General features: G+C 39.5%; 1 protein-coding gene across 1 annotated transcript in view; it reads right to left on the reverse strand.

Annotated features, from left to right (window-relative positions):
* Positions 1 to 27,837, reverse strand: part of AMPH (amphiphysin) — a 247,462-nt gene that overhangs the window by 112,730 nt on the left and 106,895 nt on the right. The window contains exon 3 of the mRNA XM_032874940.1: positions 7,219 to 7,273. Within this exon, the coding sequence (XP_032730831.1) occupies positions 7,219 to 7,273 (55 nt within the window). The remainder of the gene's footprint in view (positions 1 to 7,218; positions 7,274 to 27,837) is intronic.

The following is a 27,837-nucleotide window of genomic DNA, read 5'->3' on the forward strand; positions in this document are numbered from 1 at the left end:
CTTTTACAGTCTCTGCTCTGCCCCTCCTTCAAACCACGGAGGTGACAGTGTGGGTTGGATGGAAACATCACAGGGCTGAGAACAGTCCATAGTGCGTTCTTTGGCTGGTGCCTTGGAGGAACTCTCCCCTGGCACCAAACCCTCCCTACCAGCTGGAAGCTGAGACGTGGCCCAGTTGGTGTCTTGGCTTTTGTCACTAGGGATTATGAAAATTTCCTTAGAAATAAAAAGTATCTCATAAAACTTAATGCCACGGACTCCACAATGGAAAGTTTTTATGAAACTGAAAGCTGCAACCATCTAGACTCAACTAGATGCCTGTTGGACGTAAGGGAGTCTATTCTGGGTTCACTTATGAGAAAAGGACAAAATAAAAGATGTGTGAAGTGATAGAAGTACGTCCTTGAGGAATAGGTACAAAAGTCAGCATGGTATTTCATGGTACGTTTTCTCTCTAGGCAGGGAATGCCCCTGTTCTCCTTCTGATAAGATGCAGATATAGACTTGGTCTGTGCACTTGAGAAGTTTGAAGGTTTCCAGGTCACATGAAGTAGAAAAGCCTGTAACCCTCTCTCTATGAAGCAAATCACTGAGCATACTAAAGAATTTTCCAACAACATACCGTATGGCTCACACCAGCTGAAACAACTTGGTGACCAAAAGAAGCAGCCCCAGCAGTGATGACATGAAGGCATGTGAGTGTAGACAGCCAAAGATTAATGCAAAACCTGCAAGGGTCCCCTAGTACTTTGAATGCAAGCCAATGAGCATGTCCCCTCTTCTATGTGTGGCCACTGCTGAGGTGAACCAGCATGATGTCCAGCATCCACATTCACCCCTCTCCAAGGACAAGTAAACCTCTATTAAGAAACGTACCCCTCAGAAGTCAGTCACTGGTTGACATCCTTCCATAACTCAGATGCCAAAAGGCTTCTGAAGTTTTTCCTTAAATCTTTTTGTCTGAAGTCTGATGGAAATTATAAATAGCTGTGTAGACAGGTACTTAAGGTCTTAAGAGGAAGAAAAAGAAGTGATGGTATTGTAGGACAAATAACCTTTGTGGTGAAAAATAAAACTGTGAATGTAAGCTTAAAATAAAATTATATAAGACCTTACTCGCTGGGGCTAAAAGCAAAATGTTGCAGTAAATATGCCTCCTAGCAGCCAAAAATAACTACTAATTGCTCTATGGATAAGTAGTGATGGAAAATTTGGAAAGAATGCATTTTGACATAGAAATCATTTCTAGAACACTCCATAGGAAGTACTTGGATGGACACATAGGTGAACAAGACACAAGCTTTGCTTTTAAGGGGCCTAAAGAATAGCAAAGATTTAAGGGATTCAGAACTTACTCTGCTGACAGAGCATGAGAGAGAGAGAGAAAGAAAAAAAAAAAGGCTAAACCCAAGTTCCCTTCAAAGTAGCCTGGCAATGTCAAAGCAAAGAGTAGATCCTAAATGCTACCTCTGGCTTTTAATAATATCTATATCCAGTATTTTCTTAAAAGATTAGTGATTTCCGAAACTGCAAGACAGGCACCTAATATCACACATAGAATTATTATTTTACTACTGGATAGGAAACACTTCCCTTGCTTTAAATTTTGGACCATCTCCAAGGCATTTACTGCAACATCCTCTTTCCCTCTGCAACCAAATTTGCGAGTTTCTATTTTCACCCTCTAAGATATGTTGCAGAGATTACACTGCTACAAGAGTGCTCTTTGTACAGCCTGAGGGTGTATGTTTTAGTTAAAAATAACATCAGCTAAAATACATTATGGCAATAACCAGCAGCAGCTATAAACCATTACAAGAGTATCTAAAATATTGTTAAGTATCTGGCAGCTCAGCCCATTGTTTAGAAGAAAGCTGTTTAAGAAGCCAGTAGTTGGCTCAGAGAAAAGCAGGATGGGGCATCTTTCTCCTAGAGATTTAAGGAGAGCAAATATAGAAGCAAGAGTGGTGGGGGAGGGGAGGCAGAGTGTGTGATGGCTCGTGGACAGTCAACCCTCCCGCTGGGTCATGCTCACACATAACAAGTCACATACAATTAACAAGTACTGATGTCACCATCCGGGCCATGCTCCGTGGAGAGGAAGTTCTTGTGTGTTCATTATCCCTGGGTCTGGGCTCCACCATCACCCCCGCATCAGTGATTCCTGATTCCAGCTCCCTCCTGGACATCTCCACTTGGAGGTGCTACTGGTTCCTCAGCCTTCACGTGCCCAAAACAAACTCAGAACTTCCTGACAAAACCTCATCCTACTTCCCTTCCTAATCCTCATGAATGTCACCCAGTTGTCCCAGTTAGAAAACCTGAAGTCATCCCAGATTCATCCTCCCAACGTGAGGATGTCACCAAGGCACACCAGTCCTGACTGATTCTCAAATGAAGTCCCTTGCTTCCATGCCCACTGCCACAGCCCTGAACTGGACATCCGTCATCTATCATCTACCATTTGGATTAGATGACATAATCCATGCAAACCATTGAGCAAAATGGTTCTGCAAAGCTAACATTCAAATTTCAGCCGCCATTATGAAAAACATTTCTGAAGGCACTGTGTCATAACAATTAAAACTATTATTTGCAATCCATCTGCCTTTGTTAAAATCTGGGTTCTAATACAGATCATCTCTGTGATGTTATGCAAATTACCTAACCATCCTAGACCTCAGTCTTCCAAAGTATACACTACTTTTTTTAAATGATAGTACATGCCATGGTCACAGTTGAAATTGTAAGAAATGAGACAATAAAAGCTTAATTCAGTGCCTCTCACAGAAGTGCTCGATAAACGTTAGCTTTTTTCACTATCGTTACTAAATACTAGACTAGACTTTTAAGAAGACTTGCAGCTCCATGTCCTCTAGCCTGAATCCCACAAAGCCACAATAACTATTTTTCTAAAATGCTAATCAGATCATGTGACTCATCCCCTTGCCTACAGTAGTGCAATGACTCCCTTCTGTGCTGACAGACTGAAACCCCAATACGTTAGGATACCTAAGCATTCCTACCTTTCCACATCTCATCCATTTCAGTTTCTTGCTTACCCTCAATGATCTACTTGTTCCCCAAAGAGCCCAAACTTCTTCATGCTTCCTGAACCTTTGTAGCTGTAGCTTCTTTTATCTAGCAAGTCCTTCCAACATCAACCTCAGTCTCCGGCCTATCTCATCACCTGATAACTAGTTATACTCCCTTCCTGGGTGCATTTAAGTGTAAGTTCCTTGGAAGGACCAACCTGGTCTCCTGTCCCTCAGGGGGTGGGAGGGGGGGTCTCTTGTCCTCTGTTGTGAGGCACATAGTGCACACTTCTGTTAAAGCATGTACTACTATGTATACGTGGCCTTTCTGTTCATTTAACTTTCTCCCCTTCCCTGCAGCCAGCTCCATGACAACAAGCACTCTGCCTTGTTCATCTCTGCATCTCCACTCCAAGAACAGCGTTGTGCCCATAAATGGGGCTCAATACATTTGCTGCTAAGTTAAAATGAGAACATTAAGACCTACCTTGCAAAGCCTAAAACATCTTTAGAAATAATAATGACCTACAGAAGTGAATGGCACCCAGACATCAGTGAAGAGTAACCTCATTTCCCAGAGTCCTAGTGGTAGAGATTTGAAGGTCTTCTGAGAGCACCTGGAGCACTTTATGGATGAGGAACCCAAGGTAGCTGAGAGCTTGGTGATCTTCCTACCACTGCCCCTGGGGCCAGACCCAGGGGCCATCACTCTAGGGCCAGATCTCCTTCCTCCATAATGTTGCCTGCATTACAGTACAGTTAGTTGGCTAGTGTTCTTTTTTTTGTGAAAGCCAGAAAAACTGACCATGAAAGACCTTTGAAAATCCAAATTATGATTTATTTAATGCCTATCCCCGTCTTTCCTTGTGTCCCTCAAAAACCCAAAAATGTGCTCCAAGGAACTCTAATTCTTGGTATGACTTTGAGAAGAGAAAAGCACTGCATCATCAAATACCTGGTAAATGCTGGCCACCCATAGAGCTTCTGGAGATTATATTAACATATTAAGGGTCCTGTAGTAATTATGCTCTGTTAGAAAATTCATTCCAACCAGCTGCGACCAGAGTAATTTAGACATAGGTCCCTTTTTTGGAGTATGATTTGTTAACAGAACGTGTTGGGGAAGAGTTCCTGGAAGGTCCTTCCTACTTCATATGGGAATGAGTCCATTAGAAGTTGAAGCAGGACACAATCTGCAACATTGGAAGGCTGTTTTGATGCTGCCCCAGTTCCAGACACTGCCCCTCTAGAACTAACTCTTCACTTGGTGGATTCTCCTAGACCCCAGTAAGGAAAAGAATTATTCCAGTCTTAAAGGTTTAAAACAGCAATCTTCCTACCAAGGATGTAAAATTGACCAAAATACAGAGACTTGAGAAGGAGAACTGAATTCACTCAACCATTCAACAAATTTAAACACATCCAAAAAAAAAAAAAGGGGGGGGTGGGCAGCCAACATTGAAAAAAAAAAATCAGCCAACATAAAGAAAATCCTGTGGGGGCGTCTGGGTGGCTCAGTCAGTGAGGCAGCTGGCTCTTGATTTCAGCTCAGGTCATGATCTGAGAGTCCTGGGATCGAGCCCCATGTTAGGCTCCACGCTCAATGGGGAATCTTGCTTGAGCGTCTCTTCTTCTCCCTCTGCCCCTCCTTCCACTCATGTACGTGCTCTGTCAGATAAATAAATATTTTTTTAAAGATTTTATTTATTTATTTGACAAAGAGAGGGCACAAGTAGGCAGAGTGTCAGGTAGAGGAAGAGGGAGAAGTAGACTCCCTGCTGAGCAGGGAACCCCATGCAGATCTGAGTCAAATGCAGATGCTTAAGCAACTGAGCCACCCAGGTACCTCAATAAATAAATCTTTAAAAAAAAAAAATCCTGTACTTGGGGCGCCTGGGTACTCAGTCAGTTTAGCATCTGCCTTTAGCTTAGGTCATGATCCCAGCTTCAGGCTCCTTACTTGGTGAAGAGCTTGCTTCTCCCTCTGCCTGCTGCTCCACCTACTTGTGCTCTCTCTCTAACAAATAAATTAAATCTTAAAAAATACATATAAAAAAAAGCAAAGGCCACAACAAGGATGGACCTAGAGGGTGTTAAGTGAAAGAAGTCAGACAAAAAAAGAAAAATACGATTCCACTCATATATGGAATGTAAGAAATAAAACAAATGAACAAAGGGGAAAAAAGAGACAAAAACCAGACTCTTAAACACAGAGAACAAACTGGTGGTTGCCAGAGAGGATTTGGGTGGGGGGTGGGGGAAAGAGATGAATGGGATTAAGAGTTCACTTATCGTGGTGAGCACTGAATAATATATAGAATCGTTGAATCACTGTATTGTATACTTGAAACTAATATAACACTGTATGTTAAATATACTTCAATTTATAAAAAAGCAATGCCTTAGGAGACATGTGGACCAGGGTATGTATCTTGGCCATGCTGTTTATTAGTTCATGACGTTGAACAAGCTATTTAACCTCTCTGCACCTCAACTTTTTCACCTATAACATGAAGATGATGCAAGTACCTACCTCAGAGTCGTCATGAGAGTTAAAATTATATGCTTTTCCTGTATGAGCTTAAATATAGTTTAGTTTATTAATCAATTTCACTAATGCTTTATTATTATGACTAAAATTCTTTTATTCTTAAGATTATGATTTCATTACTTACCACTATTTTTGAAACACTTTCACATACCCACAATGAGATGACTAGAGTAAGTTCTTGGAACTGGAACTGCTGTGTCCAATGGGATGCCCCATGCCCCCCCCCCAAATATAGACATTTAGAGGCTTTTGCCAAATTGCTCTTCAGGGAAGCTGTCTTAGCAGCAGTATATGAAAGGGATCTGCTCCCCACAGCTTTTTCAGTGCTATGCAGTATGGTCTTTTTCATTTTAATATCTTTAAACATTTCAAAGAAAAATGACAGTATCTCCCTTTTGATTTTATTTAATATTCTTTGATTTTCCATCCATGAGGACAAGTGAAACCATTTTTAAAACTTGAAACTAATTTTTCACACTTAATACCCATCTCCCGGTTCTTCTCTGGCTAATTTTTTCTTCATATGTTCTACCTATTTTTTTCTTTTCATCAACTGATATTCATTTAGCGTCTTACTGAGCTCACTTAAATATGTTGTCAAAATGATTTTTTAAACATAAACATGAGTTTGATATATTTATGAGGTCAAATCTCTCAATCTTTCCCTTTACGGTATCTGTCTTTTGGGTTGGTCTTGAAAAGACCTCATCACCCAAAATTAGAGACTAAGTCTATTGTATTTTATTCTAGTGCTTTAGGGCATGTCTTTGTATACATAACTCTTTACTAGATCTGTAATTGAGAAGGAGGGAGTAGACTATGAGCTTGAGAATCTTAGTTTTCCCTGGATACTTTGCTAGTTGCCAAGACCCCTTGCAGAAAATGAAACTCGTAAATAAAAGAGGCAGAATGGGAAAAAAGAAAAAAAAAAAGACCCCTTGCAGATGATCCATTCTCCCCCCACTAATCTCAAAGTCTGCCTTGTGATCCATCACACCCATGGTTGCACCTGGGTCTACCTCAGTGCAGGCAGCTCTGTAAGGAACAGCAGACAAGAACAGAGCACACCTGACTGCCCTCTCCTATCCTCTACCACCCACCTCATTTCTTTGCCTTGCATGGCTGAGGCCAGGAAGCAATGTCACAGCCTCTCTGTCTCCATCCAGTGACAGGGCCGCAAGTGCAGCTGATCCCAGTAAGTCACAGGTGTCCAGGGTCATGATTTCTGACAACCCTCTGCCGCCGTATCTTGCCCCTTCAGCTAGATGGCTTAAGTGTGAGTCTGTGAGTGCTCTACACTTGGGACATGCTCTCCCTTAGGATATAAACCAACTGCAGCTTTTCTGAAACAAGGTATCAGGCACGCTCTATCTCACACCTTCCTAGAAATCTCTGGTGTGGGAGGCACTTATTCCTCGTTACCAACATAACAGTAGACATTTTTTCCTTGTATATTCTAATTATCATTTCAATGGGAATTTGGGAGTGGGCGGAATGAACACCTGTGCTCAAGTGCATCTTGCCAGAAAACCAAACGGATTTGTAATTAACACTTAATCCCGCCACTCGTGAATTTCAAGAACAATCTGTGCCTAGTAACTTAACGCACAGCAAACAACTCACACACATTACCTTTGATAGCTGCTAAATAGCCCCGGAGTTCTCGCTGAAGCCTGGTACCTTCTGCCTGAAAGACACACAAACACAGAGATGCTAAGAATCTTGTCTATATTTTGCATGGAAACACGTGAAAGGCAGTAAGACCCAGAGATATTATTACCAGAGGCTCATTCTTGAAAGAACATAAATATGTACACACAGACTAAATAAGGCACCCATCCATGTAAACATTTATAGAGATTTTATTCAGCTTAAAAGTAAAGGTAAGTAAGATTTTGCTGAGAACAGGAACTAACCCACCAGAGAGCCTCCTATATATTCAAGAGCCAGCAAGTCCCTAAATGTTGATGCATGGAATACAACAGTCGGAAATTGATCACCACTGTTCAGTATGGTAGCTACTAGCTACATGTGGCTGAGTGCTTGCAACGTGGCTTGTCCAAATGGTGATGTACTGTAAGTGTAAAATACCAGATTTCAGAGACTTGGTTGCAAAAAATCTAATAAGTTTTATATTGATTACATGGTAAAATGATAATACTTGGGATATACTAATGATGTGATTTTGGAATATAGATGAGGTTCAGTGGGGTGAGGTCTGCAGTCAATGACCAAGAAAGAATTCTTGAGACATCTCTAGTGCAAAATGGTGGTTTATTAAAGCACGAGGACAGGACCCATGGGCAGAAAAAACTGTACTAGGGTTGTGAGGAGCAAGTGATTATACAGAAGGGGTTGGAAGAGATTTAAAAAAAAAAAAAAGGGCGGGGGGGAGGTTTTCAAAAGAACTTCCACATGCTAAAGAGGACCTACAAGGTACCAGAGACCTTGCCTTGTCAAGGTTGTATTTCCCTCTAGCAAAGCAATAACAGGAAGACAGTGGGGAGCTTCCTAGAAGAATATCCCATATATCCCAGTCAGGAGTAGGGGGGAGGGGAAGCTTCAGGGTGTCAGTTTATGCTTTGCCTTCCACTAGCTTCTGCTCCCTCATCACTGAGTTAAATAACTGTATTATTAAAATGAATTTCACTCTTTCTAGTTTATAAAATGTGGCCACTAGAAATCTTTAAACTACATTTGTGGTGTGTGTTATATTATTCTTTGGCATCACCAAAATAGAGACAGTCAAAAATGATAAATTTTGACATAAAATCTTTGTTTTGGTTTGGATTAGACTTAGAAACTCTGAGATTAAAATGAGATTGCCAACAGTGGAGAAATGAGGCAGGTAGGGGATGAGCACCAACACATGGTACATGATAAGCAAGTTACCAGGGTGGGCAGCCCAGCCTCAGTTTGTACATACTGGGGAGCTCTGGGAGAAAGTGTCAGACCCCCTTTAGATAACTGGAGAGCAAGGGAAGTGGGGCATTCACTCATCAACTCCAATTAGTCAGATTAGCCACCAGGTTGAGAGCTGCTCCTGAGAAAGGAGCTCCTGCTACCAGAGAAAGGTCTCAGGCAAAGAACCTCCCTTGTGGAGAGTAGATACTAAATCCAGTGGGCTCAGAAAGGGTAGGTACTAGGGCAATTGGAAACATTTTTAAAATATATTATTTTAACTGCACAATCATTTAATAAACTTGCAGATAGCTAGCACACAGAAGGACTCCACCTTGGTAATTAATGAAATAGCAACAATAATAGTCCTATTCAATTCAACAAGCATATGTTAGCATTGAGCAAAAAAAGGGGTGTAGGTATGAAGGGGGGGAAAAAAAACCCTACTGCCTTCAGTAAATTGCAATCTAGTAGAGGAACTGAAGTATCGAAATAAAAAGTGCATTGCAAAGCAGGTTACATTTAGCTCTGCAATAACCATTCCAAGTATTCGGGGGTACAAAGTAAAGAAAATGCTCACCACATTTAAAGATAGACAGTGATTAATACAAAGAAACTCCGAAAAGGAGGGTTTAAGACTATGACTAGACCTCAAAAGGACTTCTGGATAAGACTATTTTTCTACATGATCTAGTATATAGAATGTCTCCACATGGTTTAAAATCAAAACTCTGCATTTCTCTTGTTTTGCTGTACTACCCAGAAATATGTTAAGGCTAACTACCACAAGCTAGATTTAAAAGAAAACAAAAAACAAACAAACAAACAAACGAAAAAATTCTGGATTTCTGGAGCATCAACGTAAAGTAGAAAACCATAGGCAAAGGATGAGGAGAATGAATAGAACACTTGGGTAAATGCAGAGGATGAAGAGGATCCGAAGAAACGGATGGAGTTAGACCAGGGTCCATAGCACCACAAAAAGCATTTGGGAAAGAAAGAAGTACATCTTCCCCATACTTAAGATCTGTGACGTGAGGGGACTGTGTCTGGTTCTGAGTATCTAAGCTGAAATATAAGGCTGTGGGAGGCTGTATCGTTGTTAAATCTACTCTGCCCCACACCCCTGTGACCTGATCTGATCTGGGGAAGGACTACACTTCCTGCCCATCAACATCAACCTTGGCCAATGAAATGAGAGTGGAAGTGCCATGCCCCTACTCCTGAGCAGTAAGAAGCTATCATGCAGTCCTCTCATTTCTTTCCCCTCTACCCTGTATCCTATAATGCCCCAGATGTGGGTTGCTTCTCCCGCCGGAATCATGGAGTGGAGAGAACGTGGAGCACAGCTGCTGTTCATAGTTTCACGAGTGAGAAATCAACCTCTCTGGCCAAAAGCCACTGACATGCTGCTGCCAAAGCCTCCCCTGCCCTAAATGGCCTGAGAAAATGGTTCACCATCAATACTGGAAATGCTGAGAGATGGAGAAGCCTGAAATCTAACAGAAAAAAATAAATAAATAAAGTCAACAGAGTTGGCAGAAAAGCACCAAAGGCATTGACACAAACATTTCAGAAGCTAAATCCAATTGGAAGGATTAAGGACAGAGTGGACAGTTTAGCAAATGGAAGTCCGCATGCTGGTCAAGCGATAGAAAGAGGTAAATGGTACATAGAGAGAAGAAGCAAGGTCCAGAATCCTGCATCCTAACAGACGGCATTTAATTTAAAGAGAATACCCACAATCGGATGTGTGACTTACCTGGACAGATCTAGACCCAGATCAACCTAAAGCCTACAGCCCTAAGAGGTGCAATTAGAAGGCTCTGAATCCCCTAAGACCTCGCTTCTCAAAATGGGGAAGTGTCCACCTTGGAGTTCTTAATGGTCTGTCTACAGCACAGAGAGCCACAGAATACACCTAAAGAATCTCTCTGGAACATCAGTTTACTGAGGGTGGAGGGGAGCAAACAGAGAAGAAACCATTCTTTTAAACCACTAAGCCACCTGTTATGATGTACGAAGAAGACCTACACAGAGATTAAATGCAGAACTGTCCCCTGTTTTCACCTGTCCACTTCAGGGCTCTACGGTCCCACCCTTCATGGTCCTTCCCAGTAAGTGTGCAAGTGAGCTAGGAAAAGCCTGTCTTTCACTTAGGAGTCTGCTTTCCCCTCAGAAAGCCATACAAAGCCAGCTGGTTATGAGTCACCATGATCATTCAGGGTTTCTGGAAATCTCAAAAGAGTAATGGGGAAGGATATTCTTTTCCCAAATGTTTAAGAAATAAAGCATGTCAAGCTAATCCCACAATTGCCTTTTCTTTCTGAAAAAGAGAGAGCATGAAATAAATTCAGGCTTCACTCCAGACACTGCATTCCCCTAGCCCAAGGGAAGCAATGAACATTTTTTTTTAAATGAAGTAAGAATCCCAGAAGAAATTTTTTAGGTATCTAAGAGGGGCAGAAGGTTCAAATTAGACAATAATGACTTAAACAGATGAGTTCAATTTAAGCAGATAAACTCAAAGTCTGATTTAAATAACTTTCTTCTTTTCCAATTATTCAAATTCTTAATTTTTCTTCATGACTATTGAGGTTCATAAATCATTTGGTAATAACTACCTTGAAGATCATCTAAAATTCTGCCTGAATCAAAAAGGTAAAAGGCTCTGGAGAGAAATTTCTCACCTATAATATGCCACAAAGTAGTTCTTCTACAGAACCAACTGCCTAATAAAATTTTCTTAACATCATTATTCTATGTGAATGACAAAGAGGTTTTAAATTAGAAATAAATTCTTATACCAAAGCTCAGATTTCACTGCATCTGAAATTTGTTCCATATTCCTCTGAAAATTACCATTTCAGTAATTCAGCCTTGAATTATGTATTGCACAGAAAATAGATTCAAAATTACACCATCTACAACTATATGAGTATGTTCTCCCTTTGAATCCTTCATGCTGTACTCTATAAGGTAAAATGAAATTTTTTTTTATTATATAATTTTATTTTTTATAAACATATATATATATATATTTTTTTTTTCCCCCCAGAGGTACAGGTCTGTGAATCTCCACGTTTACAAACTTCACAGCACTCACCATAGCACATACCCTACCCAATGTCCATAAACCCCTAAAATGAAATTATTACTCTAACTTGTGGGCACATTCTCCCCAGGGCTTAAGGCAAGATGAAGCCAAGTGATTCTATCATAATTAAGTTGTCTGACTGCCAACTAATACTCCTCCTCGGACAAGATCTAAGAAGGATTCTCGCCTACAACATTCCTTTCCCTGGCATATAGGATAATAACGTGGCTCTGATGCTGGAGGTTCTTCATTTATTTTTTCAATTGAATCATTTATCAGTGTCAGAAGTTGCTGCTTCTCCAGCCCAGACAATGCCGGGCCTCACTTTCTTCCCACACAGCCCAAGGGAGTCGGCCTGCTTTTCCTTTCTCATTAAAGCTACTTCTACCCACACACTCCCTTGGGTGTCACACTCTTGTAAGGCTAGGGAGAAGGAAAGAGTCTCCCTAGTTCCCTGCTTCCCAGCTGTCCTGGAAAACAAGACAGGGTCATTTTGGGTTTCATCATGGAGATAATAAAAAATCAACAGGCATGCAAAAAGTACACATGGTTTTAAAACCTTACAAAGGTCTGAGAATCACTGCCTCTAGTCAAAAAAAATCTGTTTATTCCTTTGCTGAGTGGTATCTTAAAGCTGTTGCTTTCTTCCATTCCTTCCGTAAGCACTACTCGGGAGAGCCACATCCTCCCCCAGGGGATTAGAGTGAAACTTAAAATGTAATTAAATAGTTAGAGAAAGAACACTGCAGGCACACAAACATGGAAGGTTTCAGATATCTGTCTTACTCAATACAAAGAAATAACATTCTATATTAATTAAACCTGTTTCCAAACTGTTTGACATCAGATTGGTCCTCAGTAGAACCACTTCCTTAATTATTTGTATATATGTCTTGGGGTAGATGGGGGAGGCGAAGGGGGAGGGGTGTTGGACAAGCGGGGGGTCCCAGACATGCTGCTCCTGGATAGATTTCATCTAAAGTCTCTCTTCAGCACCTTGGACAGCCCCATTCTTCAAACAAAGATTTAACCTAGATAGTATCAAAGGGCCATTACTGCATCAAAGTTTCCTACTGCACTCTGATAAGTGAACAGATGACTTTTAAACATGTTTCCTTCAAAGTGAGCCAAGTCCCTAGTAAGAAGAACTACCACAGACTCCAAAACTCAGAAGTGTCTCAAAATCCTATAAGGCATTGGGCTTAAAAACAAGGTTGCATTTAGCTGTGGTGAATGACATTTGATGATTAATGAGTCAAGCTGTTTATTGTTTAGATATGCTAAATTCTGAAGCATTAAAAATATATCAATATTTGTTAATACTTACGCCTAGAACTTCAGAAGCCATAAAGAGGTATAATTTTGTTAGCTTACCTTTAACCCTGTTACTTCTGCACAGACCTTCAAATCCCACAGATAGCTACCGCCCAGTTGAGGCATTAATCTTATTGAATTATAGATACAATGCATAGAATGAATGAATAATTTCTAAGGAACTACACTTAGGGCAGCAATTACTGAAAATTCAAGGGCATGCCCACATACCACCATGTATATGATACCTCTGTGCAAGGGTGTGAATCATTATGGCCCTGACTGTGCTTGCAAAACCAAATCCAGTGGATATTACTCATAGGGTTATGCAAATCTAGCCAAATACCTTAAACAATAGGCATTCATTACCTATTAAACAACCAAGGGCTTTCTGAGTTGACCTGTTAAAATGTTGTGAGTGTAGTACTAATTTACATTTATAGGTAACTTTTGTCATAAAAAGAAAGGATGGACAGGAGAAAGAAGACACCACATACATTACAGAAATATTTTCATTAACTTGCCTCTCAGAAATTGTGATTTGATGCTCAGATAGAATGTCAATAGTACTGACATATAAGAGTTGGATCTGAAGAGATATAATGTCACAAAGTTATGATTTCACAAAGGTAAGTCCTGTCATCTCATCTGTGATCATGAGCCTATAGAAGTTCCCATAGTTACATTATTATTTTTGGCCTTTCCTGACATTTTTCTCATGAAAAGGCTAAGTAACATTATCAAGTTAAAATTGGCCCAATTTCTCAGAGTTCAGACAGGTTAACTCAATCTTAAAAGCAATGCTAATAAGATTTCTTATCATTTTTGAAGCTTAGAAGAAAATTAGATTATCAAGGAGATGAAGTTTAATAAGGCCATAATCATCATCTTGATTAACAGATTACTAATCTGAATCCACTTATGATTAAAGATAATCTTAGGCCACTGAACACTAAAGGCACTCTTGGTCTGTGAAGAAACAGAGCTCTTTCCCTATGACAAGTCAGATGTACTTATACTGGAAGATGACAGATTTTCAAAGGTAAATGCAGGAGGGTCTCTAAAATTTACATTTTTGTTTCCTTGCTTTAAGGTCTTTGTAGTTAACAGGAGCCATCATTAAGAACCTAACATTGACTTGATAGAAAAATTTCTCCATTTCAATTTTTTTTCTTTTGGCAGATATTAATGCAAAAGATTTAAAAGAGAGGAAATCTAAATGGGTTTTGAAATCTGCATTGATGGCAGTGGAGGGTAAGAGGGTACAGGGACATGTGACAGACAGCAGAGAACATCTCAGCTTCCACAATTTCATCCCAGATTCCTGGCCCAATTTCCAACTCTCCTTGTCAGCAATTCCAAGAATATTTACAATCTGAAAAACAAATCAAATATATTCTTTACCTTTCAACAAAACAAAACCAATAATCTAGCTACTAGTAATTCCATATACAAATTTTCCATAGAATTCCCTTAAGCCTACTAACTCGAGTCATGTAGCTCTCTATTCTGGTCTTACGGTAAGCTAACCCATGTGTGTAAGGGGACATAAGTGTCTAGTTAGAACTATTAAAGTCACCACATTCAGGTTGGATACAATGTGAAGATATGCTTTATTGCTGTTAGGCAATTGAGTTTGTGATCCCTGAAAAGCCGTCCCATTTTTTTTTCTGTACATGTGTGCACACGTGTGAGTGTGTACATGTGACTCATAAGGTGCTTTAGGAGTATTATATAAACATTTTTTCAACTTTGGCCTTAATACCTAGAGGACAGTATTTAATATAGTGGAGAGGAAATCAACGCAGAAATTCAGGGAAACTCCATGGGACTCCCACCCCAACAATGGCTTATTGTTCAATGTCCCTTTCTGTGGGTGTGGATGTCTACAACGTTGCATTGTGACCGAACAGGACAGGCTGTAAAAGTATGAGAAAAGCCAACTGCTCTGTCAAGTTACTAATGAGATGTATTAATGAGAGGGAAGGGAGTGCCTTGTCAATCATTATGCTAGTCACAGTATAATATGCAGAATGTTCCTGAAACTCCATTTATGATGTATTAGTTTTTTAGAGCTACCATAACAAAATACCACAAACTGCGTGTATTAACAATAGAAGTTTATTTCTTCACAGTTCTGGCAGCTGAAAGTCCAAGACCAAGGGACTGGCAGGTTTGGCTTCTCCTGAGGCCTCACTCCTTGGCTTGCAGGCCGGTGGCCTTTGCTTGCATGTATCCTCGGTGTCTATCCTGCGCCTTGTAAAGACATCCGTCATACTGGATTATGACCCACCCAGATGATATCATTTAATCTTAACTACCTCTCTAATGTCCCAGTCTACAAATATAGTCACAACTCTGAAGTGTCCTGGACTTCAATATATAAATTTAGGGGTACACAATTCAGCCCATGATGATATTCGCAAAGCAAGTTCATAGTTCAGCAACGCAATCCCAAAGTCTAACACCGAGTGGACCCTTTGTTCCAGATGCTGTCCCAAGGGCCGCAGCCCGATTAAATCATGATCCTCGGGGCACCTGGGTGGCTCAGTGGGTTAAAGCCTCTGCCTTCAGCTCGGGTCGTGATCCCACGGTCCTGGGATCAAGCCCCACATCGGGCTCTCTGCTCAGCAGGGAGCCTGCTTCCTCCTCTCTCTCTCTGCCTGCCTCTCTGCCTACTTGTGATCTCTGTCAAATAAATAAATAAAATCTTTTAAAAAAAATAAAATAAAAAAATAAATCATGATCCTCAAATTAACTCCCTGAAGTTGGCATACTTTTACCGAAGAGAAGACTGAGGCGCAGAGGCTGAGCAACTTGCCCAAAGATCCTACTGCTGGTAGACAGGAAGCCAGCCAGTATCAGAGCCCGGGGAGTCTGAATGATTCAGACTCCATAATCTGCCTCCAGAGCCCATGTGCCTCACTGGCCTCCTCCACCTCTGTGTCCCCAGCCTACAAATGCATGGATAACAGCTGAGGATGACTGAGGCTATCCACGAAGAATCAGCTGTTGATCGGTGACAATAATTTAATGCAAGACACTGTTTTCTGTGTTCTCATGATATAGTCCTAATCTTGAAATTAAAATACCAACTGTTCACTTGTTTTCCTCAAAAGCTCACAATTCCCAGAGTATATTCTATGGTTTCATGTAGCACGGTGGTTAGACGGGTGGTTTCTGGGACCACACTGCCCGGTTTTAAAATCTGAGTTCTACTACTTTTAACTGCAACCTTGAGCAAACCACCTTACTTCTGTAGGCCTAGGATTCCTCCTCACATCAGTAAAATAATAGTACTTACTTCCAGGAGCTATCATGAAGGCCAAGGGAGATAGATAGTCCATGGAAAACACCAGAAGAGAGCCAGGCACACAGTATGCATTCCATAAAATCTGGATGTTATTATATTACAATGATTATTCTACAAAATATTTTCAAGAGGAACTACAGGGGCTCCTGGGTGGCTCAGTCATTAAGCGTCTGCCTTTGCTTAGGTCATGATCCCAGGTCCTGAGATCAAGTCCCACATTGGGTTCCCTGCTCGTTGGGAAGCCTGCTTCTCCCAGTCCCCCTACGTATGTTCCTGCTCTCACTGTCTATCAAATAAATAAATAAAATCTTTAAAAAGAGCGAGAAAGAGAGAAAGAGAAATGACAAAGAGTAGGTAGTTCATAGATGTTTGACTGACCTAAGTTTTGCTACATATTGTATTACAAAGGAGTATCTTCATGAGGAATATGCAAAACCTCCCCGCAAACAAGCTACTTGGGAATTTAGAATGCTGCCTTTATTTGTACTCCTAAGATTCAAATACATAATTTTATTTTTCAGAAAGATTTTTGTGATAGCTTTAAATGTTGCAATAATAGAGGAACTTAAAATGCATGGGAATAATTTACACAGATATGTAAGAGCGACTTAACATCAGATATGAGAAAAATCAAGTCACTATGATAAGTAACTGTAAGGAAATGAGACAGCATGAACAGCAATGCCAAAAGAATCATCAGGTTCATGCTCAAAATGGAAGCTTTGTGATACATATTCAGTTTTCTAATACACAAAGCAGAATTATAACTGTGGACTTCCAGGAGAATCAAGTGAGATGGGGTTTTGTGCAAAACACTTTATGGATGTCTAAGCCTGCTTGTGGGAAGTCTTCATAATAGAAACACTTCATCACTGCTTTTACCTAAGCCAAGTGACTTGGAAATGTGTCAATTCTTCAAGGTCCTTAGAAGATTCTTATAGCTGTCTAGGTTAAGGACATATTCAAATAGATGTGCAATTAAGGAAGCCACTGCCTTTACTACACTGGTATGATCTCAGGCATGCATACAGGTTGTTACTACCATCTGATGGCTCTTTAGAGCTGGTGCGGAAGTCCAGATGGGGAGCCAGGAGTCAGTATTGGTATAAGGCCTCCAGGTGATTCTAACAGTTATTCGGAAACCTGTAATGTAGTCTGTCACTGTGTCTACAGTGTAATTCACACTCAGTGTGTTGATGTATCTATTGTAAGATGGCCAAAAAGACAGCTAAAAACAAAAAACAAAAAACAGCGGCTCTGGGTTTCAGTCCATCAGCATCAGACATCCCTTCCAATGCCTCCGTCAGTTAGGCTGCAACCCCAATGCACAGTCTGCATGGGGGTACAGGATGATTTATGAGAGAGAATTACAGATAATGTGAGCAAATGATACTGATGCAAACCTGAAAATCAGCTGCACCACATCCAGGCAGATTTTCACGACCACTTCAGACAGTCTTCCTGGGCTCAGATGAGAGATGTGCCTTATTCTCTGCATCCCATTATACAACAATGCAATCAATCTGAGCATCATTCGGAGAGGAGCAACCAAACTAGATAATAAGCTTATTTCACAAGGGGAAGTGGAATACATATGGAATTGGTCTCTAACTGAAGGCTAAGGAATGGGATATGAAACCCTCCCCCGTTCGCACGGTTAATTAATGTAGTAAGGGAAAATACAGTTAAAGCTAATAGCAAGGAAACATGAAAGGAAACCATCAGAGTGATAACACAAAGAGCTTCCTCTGGAAGAGATTTCTTAACTGGGCACCAGGCACCACAGGGAGTGGCATGAACTAAAACCTGGAGTGTCTGTAGTTAGGGCAAATTTTGGTGAGGTTTCAGCTAAAGCTTTTCATTTATATACTACGCCATACCTAAAGAGATATTTTTTTTTAATTTTTAATTATTTATACACAGAGACCACAAGTAGAGAGGCAGGCAGAGAGAGAGGGGGAAGCAGGTTCCCTGCCAAGCTGAGAGTCCAATGTGGGGCTCCATCCCAGGACCCTGAGATCATGACCTGAGCCAAAGGCAGAGGCTTAACCCACCCAGGGTTAAGTACTCAGGTGCCACCCGGGCACCCCCTAAAGAGATATTCTTATAGATATAATAAGACAAGAGTAAAGAGGATAAAAGATGGACAGGTTTTTCCAATGCATGTTTTTGTTTTCTTTCTCCCCTTTAGCACTATAGACAGCAACACCTGAGCAGTCACAGGAAGCAGATAAACTCCTCTTGCTCTTTAAAAGCCAATGAGCAAAATTGTGGAGGATGAATGATGTATCAGAAAATAAAAGACTATAGAAAAATATAGGAGAATTTGTAGAGCAAGGACCAATCTATTCTTTTGACATCTACGTGTTTCAACTCTCTGTTCCCTTCCACAGAAGTCAATTGGATTGGCAATCATAGTGGGTTATACTTATCAAGAAAGGACTCTAAATCGAGACTATACACACAAACCCATCTTTTCCATTAAAACAATCTTACCAAGGAAGCGGACAGTCTTAACTAGGGGCTTAGTGGCCAGGATTATATTCCCTTGCTCTTTGCCATACAATGTATGTACTACATCTGAATCAGGTAAACTAAGTCTCATAGCCGAGCACATAACCATTTCATGGATATTTAGCACACTGTGATTCGCACTAGAGTGAGAACCTTTGCAGCAACAACTGATAGACACCCATCAAGCTAAGAGAGTCTAGCTGAAAATGAGAGTGTGGGAAGGTGTAGAAATCATTTTTTCTCAGAATACCAACTGGAGTGAGAGTAAACTTGTGTGGTAATGTTAAGTGGTGAAACTAGGATACCCAAATGCATCATGGGGATCTCTATTTTTTCACAATCCTGTGTCTTTTACTACTACTTTAACTGCTTAAAAAGAAGGATGACTTTTGCACCCTAGACCACCAGCTTGACAAAGATAAGAACGATGACTGACATGGTTATCATTCTGCTTCCATTGTTTTGTGCATAGCAGACGCTCAATAATTATGTGTTGGGTCAGCCAAGAAATGCTTTCAATATACACTTATCCACAGGAAAGTTCTATCTTGCCTGTTGCCTATTACCTTCGATGAGGTACCCATGGCAGTCCCTCCACCTGTGTACAAGATCCTATGTCTTCCCGCATACTCAAGGACATGAGTCAGCTGTTATTCCCTTTCTCTGTGACTCATCGCATTTTCCTGTTATACTAAATGAGTCCCACTAATATACACGTATTTTTGCCATCTTAAGAAGAATGTCTTCGGGTGCCTGGGTGGCTCAGTGGTTAAGCCGCTGCCTTCGGCTCAGGTCATGATCTCAGGGTCCTGGGATCGAGTCCCGCATCGGGCTCTCTGCTCAGCAGGGAGCCTGCTTCCCTCTCTCTCTCTCTGCCTGTCTCTCTGTCTACTTGTGATCTCTCTCTGTCAAATCAATAAATAAAATCTTAAAAAAAATAAAAAAAAATAAAAAATTAAAAAAAAAAAAAAGAAGAATGTCCTCTGATCCAATGTCCTCCCCCAAACTACAGTTTTATTTACTTGCTCCCCTTTAAAGCAAAACTTGAAACTTGCTATTTTCTAAGCTTTCTGATACCCTTCACCTTGCTGTATGTATTCTCTACTTACAAACAAAAAAAAACTTGTTTTTCTCTTTATAATTCTCATCATTTTCTAGATGACAATGTTATGTGTTTATTTATTTTTTAATTATTTAATTTATTTATTTGAGAGAGAGAGAGAGTGAATGGGGAAATGGGAGAGGGGCAAAGGGTAAGGGAGGGACAGAATCTCAAGCTGAGTACAGAGATTCTGGGCGGAGCACAGAAACTGACTGATGCAGGGCTCCATCCCACGACCATGAGATCATGACCTGAGCTGAAACCAAAAGTCAGCCACTCCACTCACTGAGCCACCTAGGTGCCCTGTAATCTTATTTATGATGTTTGGCTTATTGTCTGCTTCTGTGTTTTGGAATATGAGATCCACGATCGAAGTGATCTTTGTCTTCACTGAAGTTTCCCAAAGACCTAGATACATTCCTGGCAAGAAGAAGACACTTAATAAATGTAAGGCAGATGGATGTCTAAGCAATTACATATTATTGTTCCAAACATGCATCTATCAACCTACAAAATTCCTTGAAAGTTGATATTAACAGGAAACATTTTAAGTTTTGGAAAATAATTGCACACTAAGATGATTTTGTTCTTTGTTTAGGGTTTGGTTTTTTTTTTAGATATATGCACATTTAAAAGATTAACAGTAAAATACATATTTGTATACCCAAACAGCTTAAGATATAGAATTATAAGTTTTCAAACCATTGTGCTCCTTACTTACCACCTTCTCTTCACTATTCCTGAAGGTTGTCATTCCCTTGCTTTTCTTTTTTTAATTATTATTATGTTCAATTAGATGGTTTTCAGTATTACAGAATTCTCACAGAAACTTAAAGTTAGCTAGAACTAGGAGTATCCCTAGGGAAACTTTATTTCAAGAGATGTAGACATACACAAATTCTTTTACAGAATATTGTGTGCTCACTGAGTTTAAACTTTAATGGAAACCCATAAATTCAAGCAACAAGACTCAACAATTAAGCTTCTCAGAAGCAATTAACTGGTATCACTTCAATGTATTAATGCTCTGTGGTGGAAACACTGTCCTATCAACAAAGAGTGAGCTTGCTCCAAGATACAATACATGGAAAAACAAAACAAAACAAACAAACAAACAAAAAAACCCTAAAATTGGAGAACATAACTGGGATTCAAGGACTGAAAAACATCCTTCTGCATAATTAAAATTAATTATATTAAGTTAGTAAATATACACAAGGCTCTTGGAAGACTGAAAATAATGTATGTGCCAGCTGATATTTATGAAGTAGCATGGAATTAGCATAGAACTCTCCCTAGGGAGGGGCCAAAGCTTTGCTCTAGTCTTGATAATCCAGATGGGAATCAATTCAAGGCCATATCAGACATTCTCCAGGGACTATTTTGCTGCCAAAATTTAAGATAAAATAGGAAAAGTTAATGACAATGAAGAAAGGCTCTGATACTGAATGAATGAGGAGGCATGGAATATCTAAGACAAAAAGTAAAGACAGAGAATATGTGTGACAAGGAGGCATGTACTGGAGCACCTGGGTGGCTCAGTGGGTTAAGCCTCTGCCTTTGGCTCAGGTCATGGCCTGACCTGGGTCCTGGTATCAAGCTCCGCATCGGGCTCTCTGCTCAGCAGGGAGCCTGCTTCCTCCTCTCTCTCTCTGTCTGCCTCCCTGCCTACTTGTGATCTCTATGTCATATAAATAAATAAAATCTTAAAAAAAAAAAAAAAGAGCCATGTACTTACTAAGTACCTACCTAATAGGTGCTAGAGGGCATGGAAGTTTTTTTAAATGACTAAGACAGGCGGTCTTCCTTTAAATATTTCATAATCTAATGAGGACACGGATATACTGTCATATAAGAGAAATGGAACAAGAGTTACCAGATGAACTATAAAAGATGTACTACAGGAGTCTACAGAGGAAGATGCTGACTGAGGAGAATGGAAAGACCTCATGCAGGGAATACTTGTCAATTGACTGTAAGAGAAGGTGGGATTGGAACACATGGACATGACAGGTCAGGCACGGGTGATTTAATCGTAGGGAAGCACTTGCAGTGGGGGAAATGGAAGTGGAAGAAGAGCTTGGAAGTAAGCAGTTCAGTCCCTAAATGATATTGTTAGATGTCGACCACCAACTATACACTCCACCAGCTTCCTTTCTGCCTTTCACTACACCAGAGCATCTGGATTCCTATCAATCTCCTCAATATGGTGCTACAGAGAAAAGCCACTTGCATCACAGATAGGATGTATGGGCCAAATACTACATGGGACATTGGGATCAAATCAGGGTATGACTAAAGAAAGGTTTAATGCTCTGAATGTGAGAAGAAGCCCAAGGCAATTTGTAGCTACAAATAATTTACGTCCTACAAAACAGAGGACTGAATAAAGACCAAGACTAACCAAGCAGAATTTTCTCTAAGTCATGAAAATACATATTCTTAAAAGTCTAACTTAAGGAAATTACTCCAGCTAGAAGATCATGGATTTTTCTGAGTTAGAATGTAGGTATGGAGTCAGACATATTTTTGAAGAACAGATAGAGCTATTGGTAGAGATGTTCTCAGGTGCAGACTGAGTATAACATAACTGCTCCACATATCACTCTTGCTTTATTTGATTTCATTAAAGGAAATGGAAACTTATCACCACCCTATATCTATGTTGTCTTCTTGATCTACAGACTATTCATTCTCTGTTGGAGAAGTTTCATGAGCCACAACTTTCAGTAGGAACTTTCCTTATACACTCTTTGCTGAAATGTCACCAGAATTCCATCCTGCTGGTCTGCCATGTCCACTTATGACAGGTTTTCACCAAGCATCAAATGACTTGCTTTCTCTCCACTTGACAGACTTGTCTGTTATATAACGGACCCAAAGATAAGTCTGACTAATTTCAACCTTGTATTCTGCTAAAAGATATCAAACAGTGGGCAATAAGCTGGATGTGAAGGCAATCAGCCCCATATCTCATCCTTAATATCACACCATTAACAAATGTCATGAACATCATAACTGCATTTCAAATAGTTTGACCTCTTTGATCTTAAACAGTTCTGCTATTTCCGCCTTAATACAACTTAAACATTTTACTTCCCACCGTCTCCTGGCCCTGAACAAATGATTTCTTTTCTCAAATACAAAACATGAAATAATGCTCAGTTTAAGTGGACATATTAAAACCAGACAATAGGAGGGAAATGCTCTATGAATAACAAACCTGTAATTAGCACAGGGCTCCTCTGAGATGAGTGAGCCTTCATCCCAGTGTGGAGAATTCTTCTGTGACTTCCTTCAGCAGCCACAATGCAGCCAAGATCATTAGGGCCAATTCTACCACCCTGTGAAATGTATTACTACACTTCTTACAAGGAATTCCTGAGAAGGTGGCAGGAACCACATTTTAATTCTTTAGGGACAATACAAACAAACCACATCTTCTTAATTGATAACTGTCATTCTATTAAAGTCTAAAAAGAAGACACTCCAATAAGTTAACAGACTATATTAACTGCTACCTTTCCTTCAGGACATTAATAATGTTAATCATTAATATACTTGTATGTATAGTACTGCTTATATATTTAGTATAATGTAGCCCAGGAATCATCCCGTGGACATGGATATTTTTGTGGGCTCCATTATGAAACTGAATTAGATGCCAACATTTAGTAACAGTTATTTCCAGTGGTGCACAAAGTTAGTGAGGATAGGGAAGGAATTCTTAGAAATCCGGTGCCAAAAGCCAGGAAAGAGAACTCTAAGCAGGCATATCACTACACAAGGGGTATGCCAAGTGGTTGATGAGTCTTGGCCAACATGCATAGAGTAGAGGGGAGGAGAAAAGGGCAGGCCAATGTGAATCAGCCCAGAGTGAAGGAGCAGAGAACACTTTTGACTGGTATAACACAGGAGATGAGGAGATGGTCCACATTGTCAGGAGATTGGTTACCTTAAAGGTATTGCACAAATAAATACATACTGGGAATAATAGAAGCCAGATTTATCACTCTCAAAAAAGGAAATATAAATATGAACAAAGGGAAGACCCAAAGCAGGAGATACTGAACTGTAATTAGAGATGCCATGGTTTCAGAAAAAATGATGAGAAAAAACACAGAGTATGTTATAAATACACGTGTGTTAATTCTGTTCAGTTAGAGGACTTACAAGCATGATACCTTAGAACCAAAGAATATAGCCAGCACTCAGCTCCTAGTTTCTAAATACCATTCTCCACTTAAGAAGACAACAAACCCAGGACTCTTTAAAGAAACAACTCAAATGAGAAACAACTCATGTGAAGGCTGGGTAGAGCAAGCACAACATGAACTTAGAACATTCTGTGGCAAAATGTTAAAAAAATATTCTCAGAGAATAACGGGGACACAGAAGTCACTATCAGTAGTTCCCCCATTGGCTAAATTTAGCGCAATTGTGCTTCAAAAGGACTAGTTTATTACTTGTCAATAAATAAATAAATAAACTGTCAAATAATAAAATCTTTAAAAAAACCAAACTTATTGTTTGGGTTTTTTTTTTTTTTAAGATTTTATTTTTTTATTTGACAGAGATCACAGGTAGGCAGAGAGTCAGGCAGAGAGAGAGGGGAAAGCAGGCTCGATCCCAGGACCCTGAGATCACCACCGCAGCAGAAGACAGAGGCTTACTCCACTGAGCCACCCAGGTGCCCCAGGACTAGTAATAATGTTTTATAACCCACTGAATGAAATAAGAATCTCTAAGTCCATACAAAGATAATTAATTAATTGGAAGAGAAGGGGACATTTTTTACCATGGAGCAGAATGCTAAGTAGTAAGTGTAGAAGGAATTAGGGGAAAAAAATCACTATTTAGCAACCATCAGAGTAACAGCAATTTAGACAAGAAGCTTCAACTGATAAAACCAAGAGTGAAAGTCTGCAGAAGGAACAGGGTATTTTCAGTCTTAAAGTCTATCTCCACAAAATACTTCTAAGAGTACTTATGAATTTAAAACTAAGGACTAGAGCAATCAAGCAGACAGCCGCTTTCTAACCAAGTGATAAAAGTTGACATCCATAGTAAAGGCATAAATCAGAATCATGTGTGTCCTGATATCACACACTGGCAAGATCCTGCCACAGAGGGTCACATGAAGGGTCACATGAAGCTAACACAAGAGATGATCAGGCAAACCCAAGTCAAGAGACATTCTACAGTTAAACGCTGCTCTGTACTCAAAGATCTGAAGATCATGAAAGACAAGAAAAAACTGAAGAACATCTTCAATTTTAAAGAGACTAATGGGACTTGACAACTAAATGCAAATCTGACTATGGAATGGCCCCTGGACCTTGAAGAACATAAGCGAACAATATGTTGAAAATAATTTCTCCCAGTCTGTAGCTTGTCTTTTCCTTCCCTTAACAGGATCTTTCTCAGAGCAAAATTTATTTATTATAATAATATAATAAAATATAATATATATATAATATATATTATATATATGATAAATATATAAAATAAATATAATATAATAAAATAATTTATTACAGGCAAATTCAGGGTTCGTAATAAATTAGGTGATAATATAGGATTGAAGGTCATTCACGGATTTTGATGGATGAACTGTGGCTCTGTAGGAGAGTGTCCTTTTTGTATACCAGAGAGATAATAGGTGTATGGGATGGACAGATGGATGGATGGATGGTTGGGTGGATGCCTGGATGGATGGACAGAGAGAATGATAAAGTAATTGGAAAACCTAGGTAAAGGGTATACAACAGTTCTGCGCACCTTTTATAACTCTCTATAAATTCAAAATTATTTAAAAATATAAGATAAATCAAATCAATTGAGATTTCATGTAAAATGCAGATTTTACCTTTTCTGGGGAATCAGATGTGGCAACTCTGGGCCCCATTCTCATGTGACAAATGTGAGCTGGCACTGATAGCTGCTTTTTTTACACCCTATGCATTCTGTAATTCAGCCCAAACCTCACCACTCCTTGTTTCTCTCCTTGCTTACTTCCTCATTTATGTTCCCTCTCCATCTCTGTAAAAATGTGAGCCTTTGGCTCTTACCTTAAAGCACTTTTACCTGATATAAGCAGTAGGTGGTCAGCTTTTTCTAAGTAAAAGTGTGTAAGGGCATGTTTTCCAACAGAAATTTTTATTGAGGTAACTGCAGAATCCCATGCAGTTAAAGAAAGTAATACAGAGTTCTTTATCCTGTACCTAGTTTCCCCCACTGTTGCAATAACTATAGTGAGAACAATATCACAACATAGATGCAATCCACCAATCTTAATCTCCCAGTTTTTACTTGTATTCATACATGTATGTGTATTTAGTTCTATACAATTTTATCACATGTATAATTTCATGTATCCATCCCCACAGTTAAGACACAGAACTGATTCTACCAGGACAAGGATCATTTGTGCTTTTATAAGCACACCCACCTCCCTTCTCCCTTCCTTAATACCTGGAAGAAAAGTGATTCTTCCCTCCCATTCTGCCATTTTGTTATGTCAATAATGTTTGTTACAAATGAAATCATATAGTACATAAACTTTTAGGGCTGGCTTTTTTTCACTCAAATTCCCTAGAGATTTATCCAGGTTACCATATCTACCAGTAATTTCATCTTTATTGCTGAGTAATACTGCATGCTGTGGACATACCACAGTTTGTTTAACCATTCACCTGTTGAAGGATATCTGGGATGTTTCCAATTTGGAGCCATTACAAATAAAGCTGCTATAAGCATTTGTGTATATATAGGATATTGTATGAACATAATTTTTCATGTCTATGGAAATGAGATAAATGCTGAAGAGTACAGTTGTTGGGTTACATGACAGTGCATGACTTTTACAGAAATTTTTCAAGAAACAGTCAAAATGTTTTCCAGTGGAGCTGTATCATTGGTACCCAATGTATGAGTAATTCAGTTTCTCCAACATCCTTGCCAGCATTAATGTTCTTTAGTGTTATCACTAACTTTTATTTTAGCCATTCTGAGGTATATAGTGACATTATATTTTTAGTTTGCATTTCTCTGATGGCTAAATATATGTTAAACATCTTTTTATGAATGGCTTCTCTGCCATCTAGATATCCTCTTCAGTGAAATGTGTTCATAGCTTTTGAGTATTTTCTAACTAGATTGTTTTTGTTTTATGCTGTTGAGTTTTGAGAGTTCTTTACATGTTCTAAATACTTGTCTTTTTATCCTCTTAAGAGTTCTTTTGCAGAGCAAAAATTTTTAATTTTGATGAGATCCAATTTATCAGATCTTCCTTTTTTGGATTGTGATTTTGGACTCCAGTCTAAAAATTCTGCTTATTCCTAGATTTTGAAAACTTTCTCTTCTTTTTCCAAAAGCCTTAAGACTTTAAGTTTACATTTAAGTCCTTGATCCACTCTGAGTTTAATATTGTATAAGAGTTAGGTTTTGGTCAAGGTTCATTTTTGGTGGGGGGAGGTCTATAGATATCCAGTTACTACAGCACAATTATTGAAAGATTTTCTTTCTTCTATTGAATTTTCTTTGTACCTTTGTCCAAAATCAGCTGAATATAGTTGTGCGATTCTATTTCTGAGTTATCTATTCTGTTCCATTATTAATGCGTCTACCCTGCTGATACCATACTGTCTTGATTACTTCAGCAGTATAATAGGACTTATTACTGAAATAGAGTGATTCTTCACACTTTATTCTTCTTATCTCTCTTTTAACCTAGAATTCCAGGGTCTGCATGCTTCCATATAAATTTTAGAATAAGCTTGTGTATGTCTTTTAAAAAGCTGTTATAATGGGGCGCCTGGGTGGCTCAGTGGGTTAAGCCTCTGCCTTCGGCTCAGGTCATGATCTCAGGGTCCTGGGATCGAGCTCCACATCAGGCTCTCTGCTCAGCAGGGAGTCTGCTTCCCTTCCTCTCTCTCTGCCTGCCTCTCTGCCTACTTGTAATCTCCATCTGTCAAATAAATAAATAAAATCTTTTAAAAAAAAGCTGTT

This window comes from Lontra canadensis, unplaced genomic scaffold (genome assembly GCF_010015895.1).
Source record: "Lontra canadensis isolate GAN:19392208 unplaced genomic scaffold, GSC_riverotter_1.0 scaffold54, whole genome shotgun sequence".
Lineage (NCBI taxonomy): Eukaryota > Metazoa > Chordata > Mammalia > Carnivora > Mustelidae > Lontra > Lontra canadensis.